This window comes from Pelodiscus sinensis, chromosome 29, assembly GCF_052426305.1.
Source record: "Pelodiscus sinensis isolate ZL-2025 chromosome 29, ASM5242630v1, whole genome shotgun sequence".
Lineage (NCBI taxonomy): Eukaryota > Metazoa > Chordata > Testudines > Trionychidae > Pelodiscus > Pelodiscus sinensis.
Window position 1 is genome coordinate 6,264,946 of NC_143080.1, and position 19,710 is coordinate 6,284,655.

The following is a 19,710-nucleotide window of genomic DNA, read 5'->3' on the forward strand; positions in this document are numbered from 1 at the left end:
AAGCTGGGCTTGCTTAGTCCTGGTTCATGCCAACCCCAGCCATGCGGCAGGCAGAGGCTGCTCCGGTTGTTGCCTCTGTATCAGAGGCAGCAAGGAAGGGAGGGGGAGGGAGGGAGTGAATAATGTACTCAATTACCCGCTTACATCCCTGTTTTGGAATTCAGGTTGTATCTGTACCTGGACAGATTACTATTACTTCTTGTAGGAGTTACTGCCAACAGACCTACCATTCTTGGAAGTAAAGCTAGTGCTGAGAAAAGGGAAGGAGGAATATACCTGGGTTTGCCAGTCTAATTGTAGCCTCCCTAGACCATAGACATTCCATACAAAGAGATCTCCAAACACCACATCTACTTAACAACACGCAGCTCCTCCTGCTTTCATTTTGAATGGACTTGTGCTTGATTACCTGAGATTAACCCAGTGGTAGTTCCATCACAAGAGCACCACCGGGAAAAGCGAAACACTCAACACTTCTCTTCTTTCATCAAATATTTTTTTTTAAATTACTGAGGTTAGTTTGACTTTATTCCAGTAGATGTTTGTGGCTGGAACCAGATTCATTTGTCTTTGGTCCCGAGTGTTCTCACAAGTGACTATACCGACTCCTTAATTCAGTTCTGTGTATTCTGTCATATCTGCTGGCTTTAGAAGAATAACTTATTCCTTTTCATACCAGAATCACTGTCTGCAGCGGTGGGAAAGACAAAGGTTCTGTTTTGGCTCATGCCCACTCCAGAGGATTGTTAATGAGGTGCCCATGGCAGAATGTGGAGTGGGGATTTAAAAGCCACTCGATTTACAGACTCCAAGCAAAGGAAAAAGCCACTGTTACTTGTAAAACTACAGCCAGGCTGCTCAGGAAATAATGGGGGTTGCATGAACAGGGAACTAACTGCATGGAGGCATTTTTAGTTACTTTTTAGAATTAAAACAGATTAAGGCTTTTGCTGTTGTGCCAAATACAGCTGTTAGTAATTTACCATTGTACAGATTAGGGATGTTAAATAACCGTTAATTGGATAGTCGATTAACCTCATGAATTCTTATTGGTTACTTGACTATTCTATAGTCCCCGGGGGTGGGGCTTGTAGCCAGTGTGCTCTGGCCCCACTCCCGGGGAGCCCCTTGCCACTCCGCACTGTTGCCGCTGTATCAGAGGCAGCAGCGCATGGTGCCAGGCAGGAGCTGGTCTGTGCAGGGAGCCAGTTTAAAAAACAGCTCCCCTCGCGGACCGGCTGTCTGTCACCCTATGCTGCCGCCTCCGATACAGAGGCAGCAGCACAGGATGGCAGATACCGCCCCTTCAAACGGGAGCTGCTGAGCTCCCGGATCCAGTGCGAGCTGGAATTGAGTCAAGCTGCCAGCCTCCTAATACACTTTAAATGCAGAGCCACAGCAGAGGGTTTTCCCGGACCTGGTGCAAACTGGGACTGAGCCAGTCTGCTGGCCAGCCTGCTAAAAAGTTTACTGGCCTGGGTGTGTGTGTGGAATGCACTTACTCTATAGCATTAACCAATAAGCTTTTGCTAATCAGTTAAGGGATGTAATAGTATAGTCAATAATACAGATGGACTTAAAAAAGACACTTGTTTCATTAAGGGAAGAACCTTTGAGCATCAGTCTCCTAACATGGCAAATAAAGGCTCTATGCCACAGATGAGAGTCACATAAGGAAAAAGTACAGCTCTAAATAAACAGCTCTAAATAAGGTGTAATTATTTCTGCCTGCTCTGCATGTTATGGGAACTACCACCACCATCAACTTCATCTTGTACCACAGATAGAAAGCTTGACCATACTGTCAGGTTAAGAGAGCTGCTATTTCTAGTGGCAAATTCCTACACCTGTAGCTACTAAGAAGCCAGAGGGAAGACACCGAAGAATAGCTGTAGCCGTCAGACAAATGGCAGTAAGGCTCCCTGTTGGCTACTTATGAAATACCATCTATACATTCAATCCTGCTCAGGAACTGCCAAGTGTGAATGCAATGTTTTAAACTACACACCTCTCAGCAGACAGTCTAAATAAAACGGTTCCATCTGTCCAAACTACACTGTGCTAATACAAGAGGGAAGCTGCAGTTTTAACATACATATGCAACAGTACTCATCTGCTACTGTCCTGAGATACCTGGATAGTTACTGAATTTCCATTAGTGTTCTAATGTACTCTGCAAAAGTGAATGTATCTTTGCATTCACTTTTAATCACACAACAGTGCTTAGAAAAAAAAGTCTTGGCACTCACCATTTTAATATTTAACTATAATCAATCATGCAATCATGTACAGTTTATATAAATATCTGCTGTGTATATATCCCCACTTTATCTCCAAATAATGGCCCTAAAAGTGGGGAGCAGGGAAATCAGCCAACACTGAACTAAAAAGCATGTTGTCAAAATGCAGAAAATGGCATTGCGCTCTGCTAACGGAATCCGAGACACGATTCCAAACTGCAGTGGTGAATAAAATGCAAGAGGACACAAGTGTGAAACCAGCACGTCCCACCAAAGAGATGCATCATGTAAACTTTGATATGCAAAAGAACCATAAGAACAGAGGGAAGTTTCAAAATGCAGACCGATTTTTTTGCCTCAAAACACTGAACCTACTGGAGTATACACAATTCTAACTCCTTATCTGCTCTCACTTATGCCAGGGTAACAAGGCATAGCCCATCAAGTTACACTGGTGTAAGGGAGAATAAATGCTCCCGGGGGGGGGGGGGGAGGAGAGGGGTGGCTTAGTCTTCTAAACCATCTCTCAATGCCGGCTCCATTTAAAAGCTGGGTTTTCTGCTTCTTTTGCTGCTATTTGGGCTGCAGTACTGGAATTAAGCCGTTAAATCTTCCCTCCGCGAAAGCGGATTGTCATACATCTGACAGAAGGAGCAGTATGACTTATATTTGTTTGGTGGCAGCACACTGCATTTCTATGCCATCTGTAAGGTGCACACATGACTGGCATTACAACCTGGCAACCCCGTGGCCAACTGAAGGACTGATCTAGTTCTTGAGTAGAATGATGATGGTAAGGAAATGTGAATACGGCATAAAATCATTTACTTTGAAATTCATTATAACCCTCGCCGTCAGCCAACCAGCTCTTCAGGCCAGAAAGGGGAGTCAGAATCTTCTAAGGAGAACACACCCCTTTAAGTTTACTTTTATGCACAACCCAGCTGTTCTCTTAGCCAATCAAAATGAAGCTTTTCAACTGTCTCCAACAGCAGCTTAGCACCATCACAGAAGACTCTGCCTCAAAAAGTTTGGCTCTCTTTGGGCCAGTACCAGGCAGCATTCATCTAGCAATCATCCAGTGACTTCCTACAAACACAAACTCCGCATCCCCAGTAAAGGCCATTGAAAACCCCATCAGATATAGGGTACCATGAAAAGCTCCAAAACTACTTTACTGACGGTATTTGACTTGGATGGAGTATCCATTTAGTGAAGATGGTTCTACTTACATGAGCTCTTTACTATATGGAAAAAGGAATTATTCTGCAAAGATATATACCCCTCATAGCTAACAGCAGGGTCTGACCCCAGATCCACAGTAAACAACAATAAGCAGTATTAGTGCAAAGTCAGGCAACACTAGAGAAGCACATCAATTCTAAGTTCGGGATCGTGTGTCAGCATGCAACTCTGGCTTTCGGTCATCCACAGATCACCTACACTGGCAGCGAGGCAAGTCAGGCAAGTCATGCGCTGTCAGTCCAAGAGTTTCTGCCATAACTTGGAATTTCTTTGTTGCTGGGGGCTTGTAAAATACTTTGAATGCCATTTAAAACTCACACAACGGTGTTGCATTAAAACCAGACATCGATTTCTGTAAACGTTACCAAAAAGGTCACCGTGCGCACAGAGCAGCCATTCTTCAAATATGCAATTTTTAAAAGTGGGAAACAGGTAGCCCACATTATGGATTTGCAATATGGTAAAACAGAGGGTGTTTTTAGAGAGCAGAAACAAATCAATCCATAGAAACAAACCCATCCCACCTGGCAAAACCTTGTTTTAGCACAGATGCTGCAATGAAATGAACAAGTGACTTAATTATAAGAGAGAAGAAACGAAAATAAATTCATCCCAGACCAAATTAAATAGCCGCTTAAAGACAGGGAGTCTTGGAGTAGAAGCATTTAAAATACTTATTTTTAATCTGCACCATAGGGAGTTCTCATGTCAGCTGCTCCCAGAAGTCTGAAGAAAGATTTCTTTCCAGTATGAAAATATTAAGATCATTATTTGCCATTTAAATTAATGCGCAGGTGTACATACTCCTACCGCCCCGGCAAACAGAACGGCAGCTGGCCAACGGGATGTAGCTGCTTGGATGTTACAAAAACCTCGCTACAATTCAATTCCTTACAAGTAAAAATGGGGTCACAGAAACTCTGACATGGTGCCATCCTGTATTCAGGAACAAACCAAAAAGAGCCATAGACATTTCACCCTCCTGACAAGCTGGGTCTCTAGCAACAGGACCCTGGAGGAAGTCTCAACAGTCTGAACACATGGGCCAGCATGGAGGGACCAAAAGATTCAAAACATTTTATTTTTGTAATAAAGTTAACAGTAAAACAAAATTCACAAGCCTTCCCCCGCCCCCTCTCTTCAGTGCTGGTTTCCTCTTCTCACACAAAGCACACAACAGAGAGGTCTCCAACCGAGAAAATGAAACTGCTCTAAGTACAATGAGACATGATGAAGGCAGGAGTCTAATTTATGTCCATATTCGAGGTTAAAACAAGCATGTCAGGAGTGTCTGTTGTTTGTATAGTTTCATTTTAGCCAAACTGGAAAAAGAAATTTCCTGGCCCAGAAGCTGGAAGAGAAAGCGAGAACTATTAGGGCTGGCGAGTCTCCCGAACAAAGCTCGTGAAGAAGCCGTGGAGCGCTGGACACGTAGGCAGCCCTTTAACAGACACACACAAGGGATGGGCTTTGGGCAGCCTAATTCAGACGCACCGATAGGGACACTGAGGAACACTGGCACAGGGGCCGTGCTGATCGGTTAACGGACCCTGGAGAAGGGATTGCGAGGGCCAGAATGATTAGCAAGCAAGACTCCTCCCAGGTCAGAGGTCTGTGAGTTTCTCCCATGGGTTGTATTAATGCTGGGTAAGTGCCAACCAGATGTTCAGCACTGTGCAAGCCACCCCTGTGCCAAAAGGCTTGCCATCTGGTGAGCTGACCATGCATCAGGATGCGTAGTGTGGAGCAGAACAGCATTTGCAACGCAGTGACACTGGGTTGGGCCCTCCCGAAGGCTCCCGGGAGTCTGTGTGTCTAACTGGAGACAGTCGACGCTAGCTATGTGATGCGTCTGACCAGACACCCTCCTTACCAGATTCAGTGACACAGCGGGTGCATGCATGAGTGACAGCCAAGCCCCTCTCTCAGCAACAGAACACTGTTAGTGCCAAGTTCTCTCACACCTCGAGGGGGAAGCTTTTCTCTACATAGGCCCCAGAAGCAGCAATCGACTGGTGCATGTCGCAGACCACGCCTTCTGCGCTGGCACACAACACGTAAGCAGTGAAATCAAACTAACCCTTTTAACCACTGGCTAACTGCTGGGACATTAATGTTACCGGCCCATAGATGAACAGCCCTCACATTTCTCGTGCTGGTGGACTGACATGTCACCTACCTTCAAAACTGAAGTTGCCTGGCCCACCAAAGAAAGCCTTGAAAATATTGTTAGCATCAAAATCTACAGTGGGAGAAGAGAGTGGTAAGTTAGAGAGGCTGCTTCTCTCTATAATCTTTTAAAGAAAGGATCCTAAAGCCCATTACCGATGGATCCACACACTGTGCCTATACTGCCCGCTTTCTCCACCATGGAAATGCAGCAGCAGTGAGCCGCGCTGCCTCGGGGCTTGGGCAGAGAGCTGACTACTGGAGTCAGCAGCCAGACAGGCAAAAAGAGTAACCGTTGAGCTAGAGTGTAGCTCACTGGCTACAGCCTCGGTCCCGACAAAGTTGCCACCTGCTGAATCACCCACAGCTAGGGAAGCCCTCAAGTGGCTCCTCCCACCCGAGTACCAACACAGCGTCACCCCATCAATGTGTCGCCGTGGGAGACAGCGAGTTGTCCATGTTAGCAGGCATCGAATACAAGCCAAGGAAGGAATAGCTCCTCCAGAGGAGAAGGCAGAGCAGACGTCCTTCCTTTGAAAAGGCTCGTCCGCTTGTGGGCTCACTCACCTCCCATGTTCATGCCATCCTCCTCCAGATCCTGCCCACTGTCGTAGCGTGCCTTCTTCTTGGGATCCGATAGGATGGTGAAGGCCTCTCCAACTTCTTTAAACTTCTTCTCCTCTTCCTTCTGTATTTCTGCGCTCGCCCCGCTGTGCCGGTCTAACGGGCAAAGAGATGGGACAGAAATGGTCACTGGGTGCCACGGGCAGCTGAAAGACACTATACATCCCAGGCACCCGTCAGCTTTTGCGTGTCCCCCTCCCATGCTCATTCTGCTGAAGCAGTCATTCAGAAATTCAAACAACACAGTGCAGGGGGGAGAGGGGGAAATCAGGAGACTGAGAAAACGTTTCCTCCGAAATTCTCTCTTCCATTGACTTCTGCTCTCCGAAAACTCAAAGTAGCAAGCTGCATGCGGTTGGCAGAAACCAGTTCTCTACCTGGGTGATGCATGAGCGCCCGTTTCCTATAGGCTTTCTTGATCTCGTCTTCGGAGGCGTTTTTGTCCACCCCGAGGATTTTATAGTAGTCTTTCCTTTTGCTCTTTTTCAGTTCCACCTGGGCATTCTTTAGGAATTGCTTGTGTTCTAGAAAGAAGAGCAATGCAGAAGGAAAGCGCCTCTCATCACCCGTAGCGAGAGAAGGAAAGCATCGTTCGAGAACGGATGGTTTGTTTCGCTGCCCCCACAATAAAGACTGTTCCGTTCATGTATGTGCACTTACGGCCGGATACTTATAGCCCATGGGTTTGGGAAACAGGCCCAAGGAACTACACAGGCAGAAGTGACCTCTTAGGCGTCTGCATGTTAGATTTTGGCCAATCCCCTCACACAACCATCCCTTCATGTTACTCTAGCGGCAATCTCCAAGCCAACCCATCCATCAAGTGCTGCTTCAACTTGAAGGGCAGTGCCCTGGAGGACAAAGCCACTTTTTTAATCTTTGAGAACAGAGGAGACCCTTGTGCTCAGCCGTGGCACTTCCGAGCCTGCTCTGACGGGTGGGTCATTGAAAGCCAGGACTCCAGAGAAGTCTGAATTGCTCACTCAAGGGCACGTGGGCACCCAACTCTGGGTCTTTGAAAATTCCAGCCCAAGCCAATCCAATGCTCATGTTCTTCTTGCACCCGTTTCCATGAGCACCAGGCTTAAAAACACCTTTGGCTGCTCCCCAAGAGTCAACACCATAATGTTTAACTAAACCCTTCACCAAACATCTGCCCGCCCTGTGCAGCACTGTAGCCCTGCTGCTACAGATCAACTGATCCACCGAACTGGAGACATGTTCATGCCTTCCTTGCCACGGAACAGGTTCACATGTAGCAAAATCCAGGCAGTTCTAGATCGCTACAGGACCCAAGCAACTCTTCGATGTTAATTTAGCCTCCATTCCCCTGGGAGATGGAGATGTGTTACCATTCACACTTTCACTCATGGGAAACCGAGGTACAGAGCGATCAAGTAACTTGCCCAAGGATGCTGAGTTTGTGGCAGAGCCAGGAACTGACCTCCATCCCCCTGCTATTCTAGATCTCAGTCCGGTGCCAACCACTAACCCAAGCTTTACCCCTACTCTCCCAACACTAGGAGAGAACAAACTCACACCATTCTGTTAGGCGGTGGTCCCAGAGCTTCTGGGGATTTTCCATACAAAGCCAGGGGCAGCAATAAAGCGAGAGGGGGCCAAGATCAGCACGTACAATGGCAATGCACAGTGTTTCCCAGCGCTCCTGTCTTACAAGAAAAACCAAAGCCGAAACATGTCTGTCGAGGGGCAGGCTGTGTGGACGGATAGGCAGGGCCAACGCTCTCACCTTTCGTTTTCTCTGTCTGGTAAACTTTTTCATAGTCCCTCACAGCATCTTCATATTGTTCTGTGTCCATGTAACTAGGCAAGGAAACAGCTGTTACCGTAGCAGAGTTCACAGAGCCTACCAAAAACGGCAGCAGCAGGGGTTAAGTGATGAGACTCCTGGAGGGACAGAACTATTGAGGGAAAGAGGGGCACAAAGGACCTGCAAAAATAGAGGCGATTGCTAGGAAGAGCCCGAGGTGGGATGCAAAGGGCGCGGATGAGGGCTCTGAGCCCAGCCACCTGTGTTCCTCAGAGGTAACCCGCAAAGGAAGCCCTGGCAGACTATGCCCCGGCATGCACCTGCCATCTCACTGGGCAGGACGAATCCTAGCAAGTCCTAGGATAGCATTGCTCCTCCAGGAATTACCCGCAGGCCCTGGGAATTCCAGGAAACGGACGCAGAGTCAGGCACTAGTTCGTGGCTCAGGGCTGTTGCGAGTGACGAGACAGTTCGTTCAGTGCCCCAGGCTCTCAGAGCGGTCCATGGCAGCTGTTCTCGGCTCACACACCCGTCCCACTGCCCTGTTACCGGAGGTCACCGAGTCCCAGGGAGGTGGGGGCGAGGAGCCAACGTAAAGCAAACCATCGTGCATTTGAACTTGGAGAAATCAGACAGGAGGCCCCCAGTGGCACTTTCAGCCGAGTAAGCAACCAGGAATCCCTGCCACAGCCCAGGAGAAACCCCAGGCCCCAGGGCAAGGGACACGCAGGGTTTCTGGCAGAGGCCACTGAAGACATTAAAACTGGTCTCTGTGCAGCAAGCCCTGAGCCCGAGACCGCATGGCGCAAGGGCAGCCAGCTCTCCTAGCAGCAGCATCACTGCAGCAGGATGCCCCGTGTCAGTGTCCGCTACGCCTCGTCCCCAGGCGCCAATCACAGCAGGGGCAGAGACCCGCGCCCAGGGCAGGGCAGCAGTGTCCCCGGAAGAGACACACTGGCCCTCGGTCAGAGCCCACCCAGGAACCAGCGCCCCCCCCCCTCTCCCGGTCACAGCGGGCTCCTAAAGCCAGGCTAACGGAGTGAGAGTTCAGCCACTCTGGGACCAGGACGTTGCTTAAGTAGCCAGTTACGAATAAGAACAAGCCCCGGCCAACGGTGACTGGCAGCATCAGGCCCACAACGGCGCCACCATACACACACCTGGCTCCAAGAGGAGCTTGCGTTCACACCCCGCTGTCCTAAGACACTGCCTTTCGTCCCCACGTAACTCGGCTCAGCTCTGCCCGATGACAATGCTGCCAGCGGCCAGCCCCCCACCCGAACCCCCCCGGCGCGCTCACGGCCACGGGCTGCTTACCACTGTGCTCTCCGCAGGTAGGCTTTGATATACGTGTCGTCCAGTTTTATTGCGTTCGTGCAGTCCTCTATTGCGTCTTCTAGTTTCCTAAGCTACAAAGCCAGGCACATGGTTACTCGTGCATCCCCCGGGGGGCGGGGGGAGAGGAGGGGATTTCAATACGATTTACACGGAAGCTGCAGAGATGGAGCTACGCAGCCCATGCAACACGAAAGCCACAAATCCATGGCTCTGCATCTCTCTGGCACATCCCCTTGTAGAACTGCCTGCACCCGGCCGGGGAGCAGCGTGGAGGGGGGCTCCCTGCCTGGGAAGGATACAGAGCCCCTGTGCACCCCACCCCTAGCGCAGAACGAGAGCGACTGGAACTCGGGCTGCACTTACAGAAGCGGCACATTTATTTTATCAGCCACCCACGAGGGATGGAAGAGTGGAGTCGATTCACCGATAAGCAAAAGCCTATAGGTTAATACTAGAGACTACACGCATTCCCCACCCCCGCCAGGACATTTTTTAGCAGCAGCCCAGCTTAGTCCTGGCTTGCGACAGGTCTGCGACCTACCCCGGGGAAGCTCTGCATTTCAAGTGTATTAGGAGCCGGGCGGGCAGGCAGCCCCGCTCAGTTCCGGCTCACGCTGGGTCCGGGAGCTCAGACCCTCCCTGAACAGGCTGTATCAGAGGCAGCAGCACAGGGCGACCGACAGCCAGTCCTCGAGGGGATCTGGTTTGCAAACTGGATCCCCTCACCGACCAGCTCTGGCCAGGCCCCCCACGCTGCTGCCTCGCAGCAGTGCAGTGGCAGGGGCTCCCTGGGAGCGAGGCTGGAGCGCACTGGCTGCCCATGGGGACTGTAGAAAGTCGACTAACCAATAAGAATTCATGCGGTTACTCGACTATTCAATTAACCGATATTTCACATCCCTACCAGCCACTGCTGCTTCCTAGAAGTGCGTAGGAAAGGGGAGGGGGATGGGCAGGCAGAGGGGGTGAGCCTGGGTCCCAGACTAATTCCCAGGCAGGATTCCAAATGGGCCAACGCTAAGGCAATACAAGGGGTCCCAGTTGTCAGGCGTGGACCCCTCCTCCACACGCAATGCCCACTGCAGCCAGATCTGACTCCCCACTCCCATGGGGAGACAGACACCAGGGCCTGCTTCCACGCCCATCTGTTTGAGTAGGCATCTGTGAATGAGGAGGCAGTTAAGGATGGGATTTCCAGCTGTGCCGGTCCGGGGGGGGGGGGGGGGGGGCGAGGGTGTGTGTGAGTGAGACAGACAGACAGACATTTGGTAACTCCTGTGCTAGTTTTTTGGATCATCTGGCAGGGGCACCTGGGCTTTGGACTTTTCTTTTCCAATGGAACGAAGAACAATACTCCATCTGTGGGCGCTGACGTCTCCTCGTTCTCAGGATGGGAGTAAAGAACTCCGTGAAGAAGGGGCTCTAAGACCCAGCACACCCCTCTCCTCCCCTTCCCCGGCTTAGGGACAGTTGTGTCCCCTGCTGTTCGGGTCAGCACCTACGCACGCGAGCGTGAACCCTACTCCACGCCGGCAGTACTAGGGGACGGGGCAGCCCAGCAGGGATGGAGAAGCGCCACCAAACCAGCTTAAACAAAAGAGAAATTTGGCACCATGCCTCGTTCTGGAACGAAGGGTCCCTCGGCTGTATCCCATGGGTTCTCCTCCACGGCGAGGCAGTTTATATCTGGGGAGTGCCTTGAGCTCCCGGGACGAACGCCCACCTGTAATGCTGCCTGGGTCTTACCTTTGAATTAACCGTCCCCCGGTTACAGTAGAGTTTGGCATTTGTTTTTATGTTATTTGGGTCTATCCCCAGTGCCTCTGTGTACAGTTCATATGCTAGTTTGTAATTGCCTTCTTTAAATGCTTTATTTCCATCTTCCTTCTTCGCTTTAAGTGCTTTGGCATTCTGAAAGAGAAAGCGCCCCGGGGTGAGCCCAGACCCGCAAGAGACAACATCCAAGCACCAGGCTCCCGGATCCCAAGAGCCATGTTCTAACTTGCTTTCAAACACCGTCCCCAACCACCCTGGCTCCTCTCTGCAGAGACAGTTGCCAAGAAAGAGGCAGAGCCAGCCTCGGCCATTCCCCATGGCAAGAGGGGACGGTCAAAGGCTCAGGGGCAGAACACAGCAGGGAAGGAAACAGCTGTCTTAGGACAGGAAGGAAGCCAGCATGTTTCAGCTTATCCAGCGTTGTGTTGCCTGAAAAGGTGGGCGAAGAGGAACTCGACTGGAGAAGAGAGGACGGGGCAGGAACTCGAGAGGAAAAACACTTAAACGGAAGTCAAGCTGTAGATCAGGGTGAGGAACCTTTGGGTCGGGGGCTGCTGACCCCTAAACAAGCAGATTTTGTGTGCTCTAGCCCCATGGTGGGATAGTGAGGGGGCTGGAGTGCCAGCACAGGCCCCCCAATGCTGGGGGGGAGCCAAGAGCCTCAGGAGCCGGATCCAGACCAGCCAGGGGACACAGACTCCCCACCTCTGCTGTAGATCATCACATTTTGACAGCCTACGTTAGGCTTCACTGGAATCAGAGGCTGGCAACTTAGTGTCCAGAACTGCGGTGTGAGAGCCCTTCTCGGGCCAGAGAACAGGCAGGAGGGGCAGCCTGCAGACTGGCGAGGTCTGGCCGTGGCTGCTCCATAGGGAAGGAAGGATGTTAAGAGGCGGGTAACTGGGTAATGGCGTAGCTGATACAAATGGTATCGACTGCGCGATTGGTCGATAAGGTGCTCAAAGGAGCTACCCCTGCGATGGCTCTGCAGTTTTAAATGTAGTAAGAGCCGGACACGCAAGCAGCTTGCACTGCGTCCAGCAGCCCTTGTCCATGAGGGGTCCCAGCGGGGAGTTGGGACCCCCTGCAGACAGTGGCTGCTTCTCCTCCCTTGGCGCACCCCCCCCTCCCCACACACTGCTGCCTCTATAGAGACAGCAAGGGGCAGAATGTGGGCCGTCGACGTGGCTACCTGGTGAGTCTAGGCTTATCGGGTAGTCGACTAATCGACTGCTCTTTTCCATCCCTCTGGGGAAGCAGACAGCAGAATTCAGGAAGGACCTGATGCTGCTCCTGCAGCTTCGTGCAGGTTTAACACCTCTACGAGAGCAGAGGAAAGGACAGCAGGAAACAGGGCAGGACTGATTAGTTATGGGCGAGCCCTGGCTCCCCGGCCTTGCCCTGGCCGCCAGTACTCACTCGGCAGGCAAGACACGCCTTCTCGTGGTCAGGAGCCATCCTGAGCGCCTGGACGAAGAACTGCACGGCCTTCTCGATGCAGTCTTCATAGTAAAGGCAAAGCCCTCGGACGTACAGGGCGTCGGCGTTCGTGGAGTCCAGCCGTAGGATGTCGCTGGAACGGCCAGACACACACACTCAGAATCACGTCGAAGCACCTTCGAGATGCCGCTTCCTTGTAACCAGCCGGAACAGCCTCACTCCGCCTGGCGGGAGCTGCGTTCCCAAGCCCACGGCGGGAAGGGCTGCACCGGGAAACGCCGACAAGCCTGCGAGCGACGTGCTGGGAAACCCAGCAGGTTTGTAAGGAGGTGGCCTTAGTTAGACTAACTCGCAGGAGGTGGAATTTGAGCCTCTCTCTCAACCACCCTTTGCACTGTGGGAGGAACTTACGGTAGGACATGGGCATTTCCATCACAACCCCGCCTCCCAGGGCTTTCTAACTAGGCTGAATACGTTCACTCTGTGCTGAAGTGTGCTGGCTAGCACTGGTGGGACACCGGGGCACCATAGCCCCGCCGGGCTCCTACCTAGCTACCGACTGTGCTTCTGGATAGCGACCCAGCAGCGCCAAACATTCAGCCTTGAGGATTTTGAACCGATGACAGCCAGGGGCGAACTCCAAAGCACGGTCCATGCAGAACACGACCTAGTGAAAGGAGAAAAAGCCAGTGGGGACCCAGTGAACAGCCAAGGGCCAGGACTGAGAGATGGGGCTGACACTGCACCACCTTGGACGGCAGACGGATCTGCGGACTGAGCCCTGCCGACCCAGACACCTGCGTTCGCAAGAGTCTCCCCCACGTGTGGGGGGGGGGGGTCTAAAGGCCCCTCATTTGTGAAGACTGCAGCTCGTCTGTACTTCTAATTATCCCATCTCTGAGGTACCCAAGCACCACACGCATACACCGAAGGCCCACGGAGTGCCCGATGGACAGCAATCGACAAAACCGGCCCTTTCAAGCCCTCTGATACTATTGCAATAGGCACTACGGAAACCCTATGAGACAGACAATTATGCTTCTAGGTTTCTTGCATGTCTCCTCCCTCCCCATGGCTATGGCTAGGAAGGATGGGAAGAGGAAGAAACTCAATCGACAGAGTCACCCAAAATTGGCATGAACAAAGCTCAAGAGGCCAGCTCGGAGGGAAGCTGCACTGGCCTGACTGGGTGATCTAACGGGTCTGTTCCAGCTCTGGGTTCTCCGGTGGGGACAGCTGCAATAGAACGGGAGCATTGTTCCACTCCGGTTCATCTGCTCCCGGGGCCGGCTCTTAGTCCCTCGTTTGTGACATCACAATTAGTTGCTGTGGGGAGCACCGAGCTGCTACAGATCGAGCCTTCTGGGTGGGGAAGGACATGGGGCAGCTCTCCAGAAACAACGGTTTTGTTTCATGCCAACCTCCCTTGCGAAGCGAGATGGGAGACGTGAGGGACGGAGACACAGGCCGAGTTATTCCTGAATACAACATCCAGATTGTGAAGAGCAGCTGGCCCAGCAGGACAATCAGAGGAGGCAGAGCTGGGATTTACCATTACAGAATCTAGTGCCTGGGCTCCACGCCTCGCCTCCTGCACCCGCTCCTGAACAGTGCCCGGGAGCCGGAAGTGATGGAGACGATCTCCTGCCCATGCCAAGCCCTGACCTCCCATACATCCCCTGAAGGGGACTGCAGTTGGGGCAAGTCGCATGTGGGTGTCTGAGGACAGATGGGTCTTTCAGATTTCACTGCGACTCTCCTTGAGACAGACGCCCCCCGCCCAGGAGAAGCTTGGAAAGGCCCAGGAGGCTGACCGACATTCCCCCTTTATTCCTTTAACACCAGCAGGGAGCCTCCTGCTCTGGGAATATGGACCCTGGGGAGCGGTTTGGGGACAGACATTTGCGGTCCGGCTGCTGAGAATCTCATCTGATGAGTAACGTCCCCAGGCAGTACCCAGCCTAGCCTGCGGCTAACAGAGCTCAGAGGATGGATTCATGCCAGGCCACTTGGCTGGTTCGGTGCTAGATCAGCATAGCTCCGGCACCTGCACAAGGCAGCTTACATGTACCACAAGGGAGAGATGCTGGCAGGATTTGGCTGCGGGATGCCTTCTCCCCCACTCCCGCCGAGGGCCAGTTTCCTGCGGAGCCAGCCAGAGCACATTTTCTGGTCATAAGGCAACACAAGATCCACGGTCATTTTACCTTCCTGAAATCCCGTTTCTCAAAATCGATTTCCGCTATTCTCTCGTATTCCAGCAAAGTATTCGCATTCGTCAACTGAAAGAAAGGAAGGCACGGTCGGGCTTCCTCTCAACTGCTCCGCACCATCGGATGGCATTTAAACCGGCCAGCCCTCGGTTATCAGAGCAGCCCCAGCCACTGACCTGGGTTGCCACGTCTCTGGTGGCGAGAGCCCATCTGGCTCCCACACCACCCCCGTCCCTGGCCTCTCCACCAAGGAGAGGGCATGTGGAAGCCATTTTGCAGTATGGCCATCAGTCTGCTAAAACCTGGTCTGAGAACCTCCAATTCATGTCACCGCTCCCCCCAAGTGACACCATCTAGTCACTACTAACCCCCATGGGGCTGTGATGGGGTCTACTAGCCCCACACAGGGGAAGCAAGGCTTAACTAGGCTCACCTGGCTGAAGAAGCAGATGGCTCTAGAATCATAGAATCCTAGAACTGGAAGGGATCTCGAGAGGTCGAGTCCAGTCCCCTGCTCTCACGGCAGGACCAAGCACCATCAAGATCACCCCTGATAGATGCCTATTGAACCTGCTCTTAAATATCTCCAGTGATGGAGATTCCACAACCTCCCTAGGCAATTTATTCCCGTGTTTAACCCCCCTGACAGGTAGGAACTTTTTCCTATTGTCCAACCTAAACCTCCCTTGTGGCAATTTAAGCCCATTGCTTCTCGTCCTACCCTCAGAGGCCGAGGAGAACCTTTTTTTTACTTAAACGGCTCTCATGTCCTCTCTCAGTCTTCTCTTTTCTAAACTAAAGGCCCAGTTCTTTCAGTCTTCCCTCATAGCTCATTTTTCTAGACCTTTAATAATTTTTGTTACTCTTCTCTAGACCTTCTCCAGTTTCTCCTCATCTTTTTTGAAATGTGGTGCCCAGTACTCCAACTGGGGCCTAATCAGTGCATAGTAGAGCAGAAGAATGACTTCTTGTGCCTTGCTCGCAACACTCCTGTTAATGCCTCCCAGAATCACGTTGCACTGTTGACTCATGTTTAACTTGTGGTCTACTATGACCTCTAGATCCCTTTCAGCAGTACTCCATTCTAGACAATCACTTCCTGTTCTGTATGTGTCAAACTGATTGCTCCTTCCTAAGAGGAGTCCTTTGCATTTGTCCTTATTAAACATCATCCTATTTGCCTCAGACCATTTCTCTAGTTTGTCCAGATCATTTTGAATTATGACCATCCTCCAAAGCACTTGCAACGCCTGCCACCTTGGTATCATCTACAGACTTAATAATCATACTCTGTATGCCGTCATCTAAATCGTTGAACAGAAGAGGTCCCAAAACAGACCCCTGCAGAACCCCACTTGTTATGCCCTTCCAGTATGACTGTGAACCACTAACAACTGCTCTCTGAGCACGGATATCCAGCCAGTTGTAGCACCCTTGTAGGTTGGGTTCCCCTAGTTTATTGATAAGACAGTCACGTGAGACCATGTCAAATGCCGAAGTCCCACCCCCGCAATCCTGCTGGGCATGTTCAGACTACAGCCCAAGTATGAAAGCCTGGAAAGAGACTCAATCGAGGCTGGCTGCCGAGGAGGAAGGAGGTACAGGCAGGGCTCCTGGAGGTGATCCACTAGTGGGACCAGACCAGGAGACCAGCCAGCAAGACACTAGACACACTGCAGAGGATATGGAGGAAGGACGCTGGTGGAGACGGGTAGGAAGTGGCCCAGGGTGGGAGACTAGACCCAAGGAACATGGTGTGTTGTGGAAGGATGCCTCACCAAATTTGTGGTGGATCACACCACCGCTGTTAGGACTCTGGACTGGGACCCAGTGGAGTAGGGAGGGCCCAGGTCTCCCTACCCCTGCCTCAATCCCCAACCCATGGGGCCTGCTCCCATTTCTACATTCTGGCTGCTAGGCCGCACTGCCCTAGCAAGAGGGACGTGTGGTTAGGACAGCCACTGAATTACAGCCCCCAGGATGGGATATTTAGATCTCAGAGGGGTTCTTACCTCTTGCTGTGCCTGAGGGTTTGTGCGATCCAGTTCTAGAACTCGTTGGAAGCAGCGGGCGGCGGCCATGGCATTCCCGAGAGAGAGGTGACATTTCCCTTCCCGTAGATGTCCCTGAGAAACAGGCAGAAATGAGCAGCAATAATTGGAGCACGGGATTTTCAAAGGCCAGTAACAGCGACACCCGGACTGGCCGGTCACCTACCCGTACAAAGGTATCGTCCAATCTGACCGACTGTTGGGCGTCTCCCAGCGCTTCCCGGAACTTCCCCAACATCATGAGGGTAGCTGCTCTGTTGCCATAGTAACTGGCATTGTTAGGACATGCGTCTGGAGAAAACACCACCGCAACCCTAGTCAGTGCCATCCACAGGGTGTACACCGAGTAAATTATAAGCTCACTAGGCTCAAAATCATATTCCCTGCTTGCAAGTTTATACCTTGCCCAAGCAGCTTAAAAGTTACCTGGAGTCTGCCACTGATAGTTAGGGGCACCTAGAGGGCCCTGGGGATTGGTGTTCCCTTGTACAAGCGTGCTAGAAAGCGCCTAGCATGCTGCACTGTGCAGTGATTAACCCTAAGGAGATGAGAATCAAACAGCCCGGCCGGGACAGAGGCAAACAAAGTGTCACGTCCCGAGAGCAGCCCAGATCTTGCACATCGAGCACACCTGTGCCACTGGGACCCAGGTGCCATCAGCCGTGCGAGCGAACCGATACGCAGGTTTATTTACATCCACAACCCACTAGGAGTTACAAGTTGGGTTCGGCGAGCCAGGGAACACTCACAGCCAGTCGCTCTCACCTATGGCTTTTGTGTAGTAGTTGTACGCTTCGTTGTAGTCTTTCTTGGCATAATAAGCATTTCCTTGTTCCTTGAAAGACTCTGCTTCTCTGAAAGAGTAAAATATCCCAGTGAGACACGCACTGACGGGCCACCACCAAGGGGCTGGATACAGGCAGCTCTAATGCTGGCCTGCCCGGCCACTAGTAAATCCCCCCATAGATGATGCTTGTGGGGAAAGAGGGCTCCCCATGTTCAGGTGACTGCCAGATGCTGGAATATGTCCAGGGACGGCTGGCTACTCCACGCTGAGCTAGGGCCAGCCAAGGATGAATGGCGTTCATGCTGATTCAGACCATCTCTGCCCTAAGTGTAGCTCCGCCCAGCTCCGAACCCGGCCCCGCGGATGCAGACTGAACCTAGGAGGTTTTCTCCAGACTTCTCAGAATCCAAGAACACGACGGATGCTTTCACCGCGTCGATCGGTCTGACCCTGCCTGGTGCTGAGCACCCCCCCTGCACTCGGAATCAGCACAAACGGAAGATGCTGCGCACGTGTCAGAAGCATCCACAGAGCACAAGCCGGCCCACAGCAGAGGTCAGCGGGCACGGAGGGTGCCTGGCAGGAGCTCAGCACTGCCCGAGAGCAGGCCCAGCTACAGGCCTGACTGCAGGGGCAGAGTTTTAAATCCCCGGAAATGTGCAACGTTCAGTTGGAGGCATCTCCGCACAAGTGCCTGAAAGCAGAGCCCTCAGCCTGAGCTGTCAGAAAACCAGAATTAATGGCACCCACCTTCCAGCCCATCATGCTAGCAGGGCAGCCCGGGAGCCCCCCATCCGCCCTCCTATGAGGGAACGCGGCCGTGAAGTGCAATCAGACCAAACCAGGGATGGAAAATCCCACTGAATTGATTAACCGGATAACCATACTGTTTAATCGGTTCACCAATGAAAGGAAAGGGCGGGTGGGCGAGTCCCCACTGCAGCAGGCAGGGGCTGCACCAGCCAAACTGGAGCAGCCCTTGGCTGTGGGCGGGCCAGAGTTAACCCTGGTGTAAGCGGTTAACCATTCCCAACCCTAGACCAAACTGGGCCCTGTCACTGCATCTGCTGCTGAAACAGCCTGTCTTAACGCGTACAGACGCTCCTTCTCCCACATGCCAGCTGCGAGGTCGTACCAAGGCCTGTCAGGAGGGCTACCCACTCTCCCACCCAGCACGGCTTCTCCAAAGCAGCAGCATCTCTCAGCAGGACACCGACAAACCTGAGCAGCTAGTAGTGGCTACGCACTGGTCTTTCGGGAGTTTGGCTCCCAGGGCTTCCCACCCTCAGGTCCAAGGATCTGGAATGGTTTGGTTTCCCTTTCTATGTCCTTTAGCAGGTAAAATGGCAAGGAGAGGGAGGGCTGAAAAGTATCAACTCACCCTGAGCTGGGACATATTTCAATCAGCCCAGGGATAAAATCATCTGGTTCCCACAGCCCTCCCGAATTGTAACCCCCATAACATAGGCACCTCTCAAACATCTCCGCGCGCCGGGGTGTGTGTGTGCGGAGAAGAGAGACGGGACACGGACTTCAGAAGTCGAGCAATGGGGTGTGTGGGAAGTCTATAGCGTACATAATTAATGATCAAAACCACATTAGGGAGACAGCGCGACTTTGACTCCAGCCCAGCACGGAGTTTAGGTATGGAGAGCCATTACCCTGGGCTAGCCCAGCCACAGGTATTATTGCACACGGCAGCAACTCCTTCCTTAGCACACTCGTCATCTAGCATAAGACACTTTCCTTCTCACAGAGGAAAGGTCAGCCAGCAGCTCCCTAGACAGAATTCACAGCAGCAATGAGAGAAAGGCTGAAGGACTAAAATAGTTAAGGGGACATTCCAGCCTGCCTGTCTCAAATGCTCAGCTCGCAGCAGAGCCCCCCTGAGCCGAGATGCCCCACTTTCCAATAACCCAGAGAGTTACAGAAACCAGGGAAATTTCCTTTGGGGCCTTCCTGGGATTCTGCTCAGACAGCGATTTGTTGTGAAGTCCAAGGCAGACGTACCTGTGAAAGAGCGTTAACACGCCAGATGGACAGGACAGGCAGTCCA

At 52.1% G+C, this 19,710-nt stretch overlaps 1 protein-coding gene across 1 annotated transcript in view; it reads right to left on the reverse strand.

Moving 5' to 3' along the window:
- Positions 1 to 4,536: 4,536 nt before the first annotated feature.
- DNAJC7 (DnaJ heat shock protein family (Hsp40) member C7) overlaps positions 4,537 to 19,710 on the reverse strand; it is a 31,102-nt gene continuing 15,928 nt past the window's right edge. Inside the window, exons 2-14 of the mRNA XM_075911567.2 lie at positions 17,633 to 17,721; positions 17,034 to 17,158; positions 16,829 to 16,942; positions 14,811 to 14,885; positions 13,152 to 13,270; positions 12,583 to 12,736; positions 11,134 to 11,298; positions 9,367 to 9,458; positions 8,029 to 8,102; positions 6,656 to 6,802; positions 6,222 to 6,374; positions 5,665 to 5,727; positions 4,537 to 4,836 (exon numbers count right to left, since the gene is read on the reverse strand). Of these exons, the coding sequence (XP_075767682.1) occupies positions 4,799 to 4,836; positions 5,665 to 5,727; positions 6,222 to 6,374; positions 6,656 to 6,802; positions 8,029 to 8,102; positions 9,367 to 9,458; positions 11,134 to 11,298; positions 12,583 to 12,736; positions 13,152 to 13,270; positions 14,811 to 14,885; positions 16,829 to 16,942; positions 17,034 to 17,158; positions 17,633 to 17,721 (1,408 nt within the window). The 3' untranslated portion in view covers positions 4,537 to 4,798. The remainder of the gene's footprint in view (positions 4,837 to 5,664; positions 5,728 to 6,221; positions 6,375 to 6,655; positions 6,803 to 8,028; positions 8,103 to 9,366; positions 9,459 to 11,133; positions 11,299 to 12,582; positions 12,737 to 13,151; positions 13,271 to 14,810; positions 14,886 to 16,828; positions 16,943 to 17,033; positions 17,159 to 17,632; positions 17,722 to 19,710) is intronic.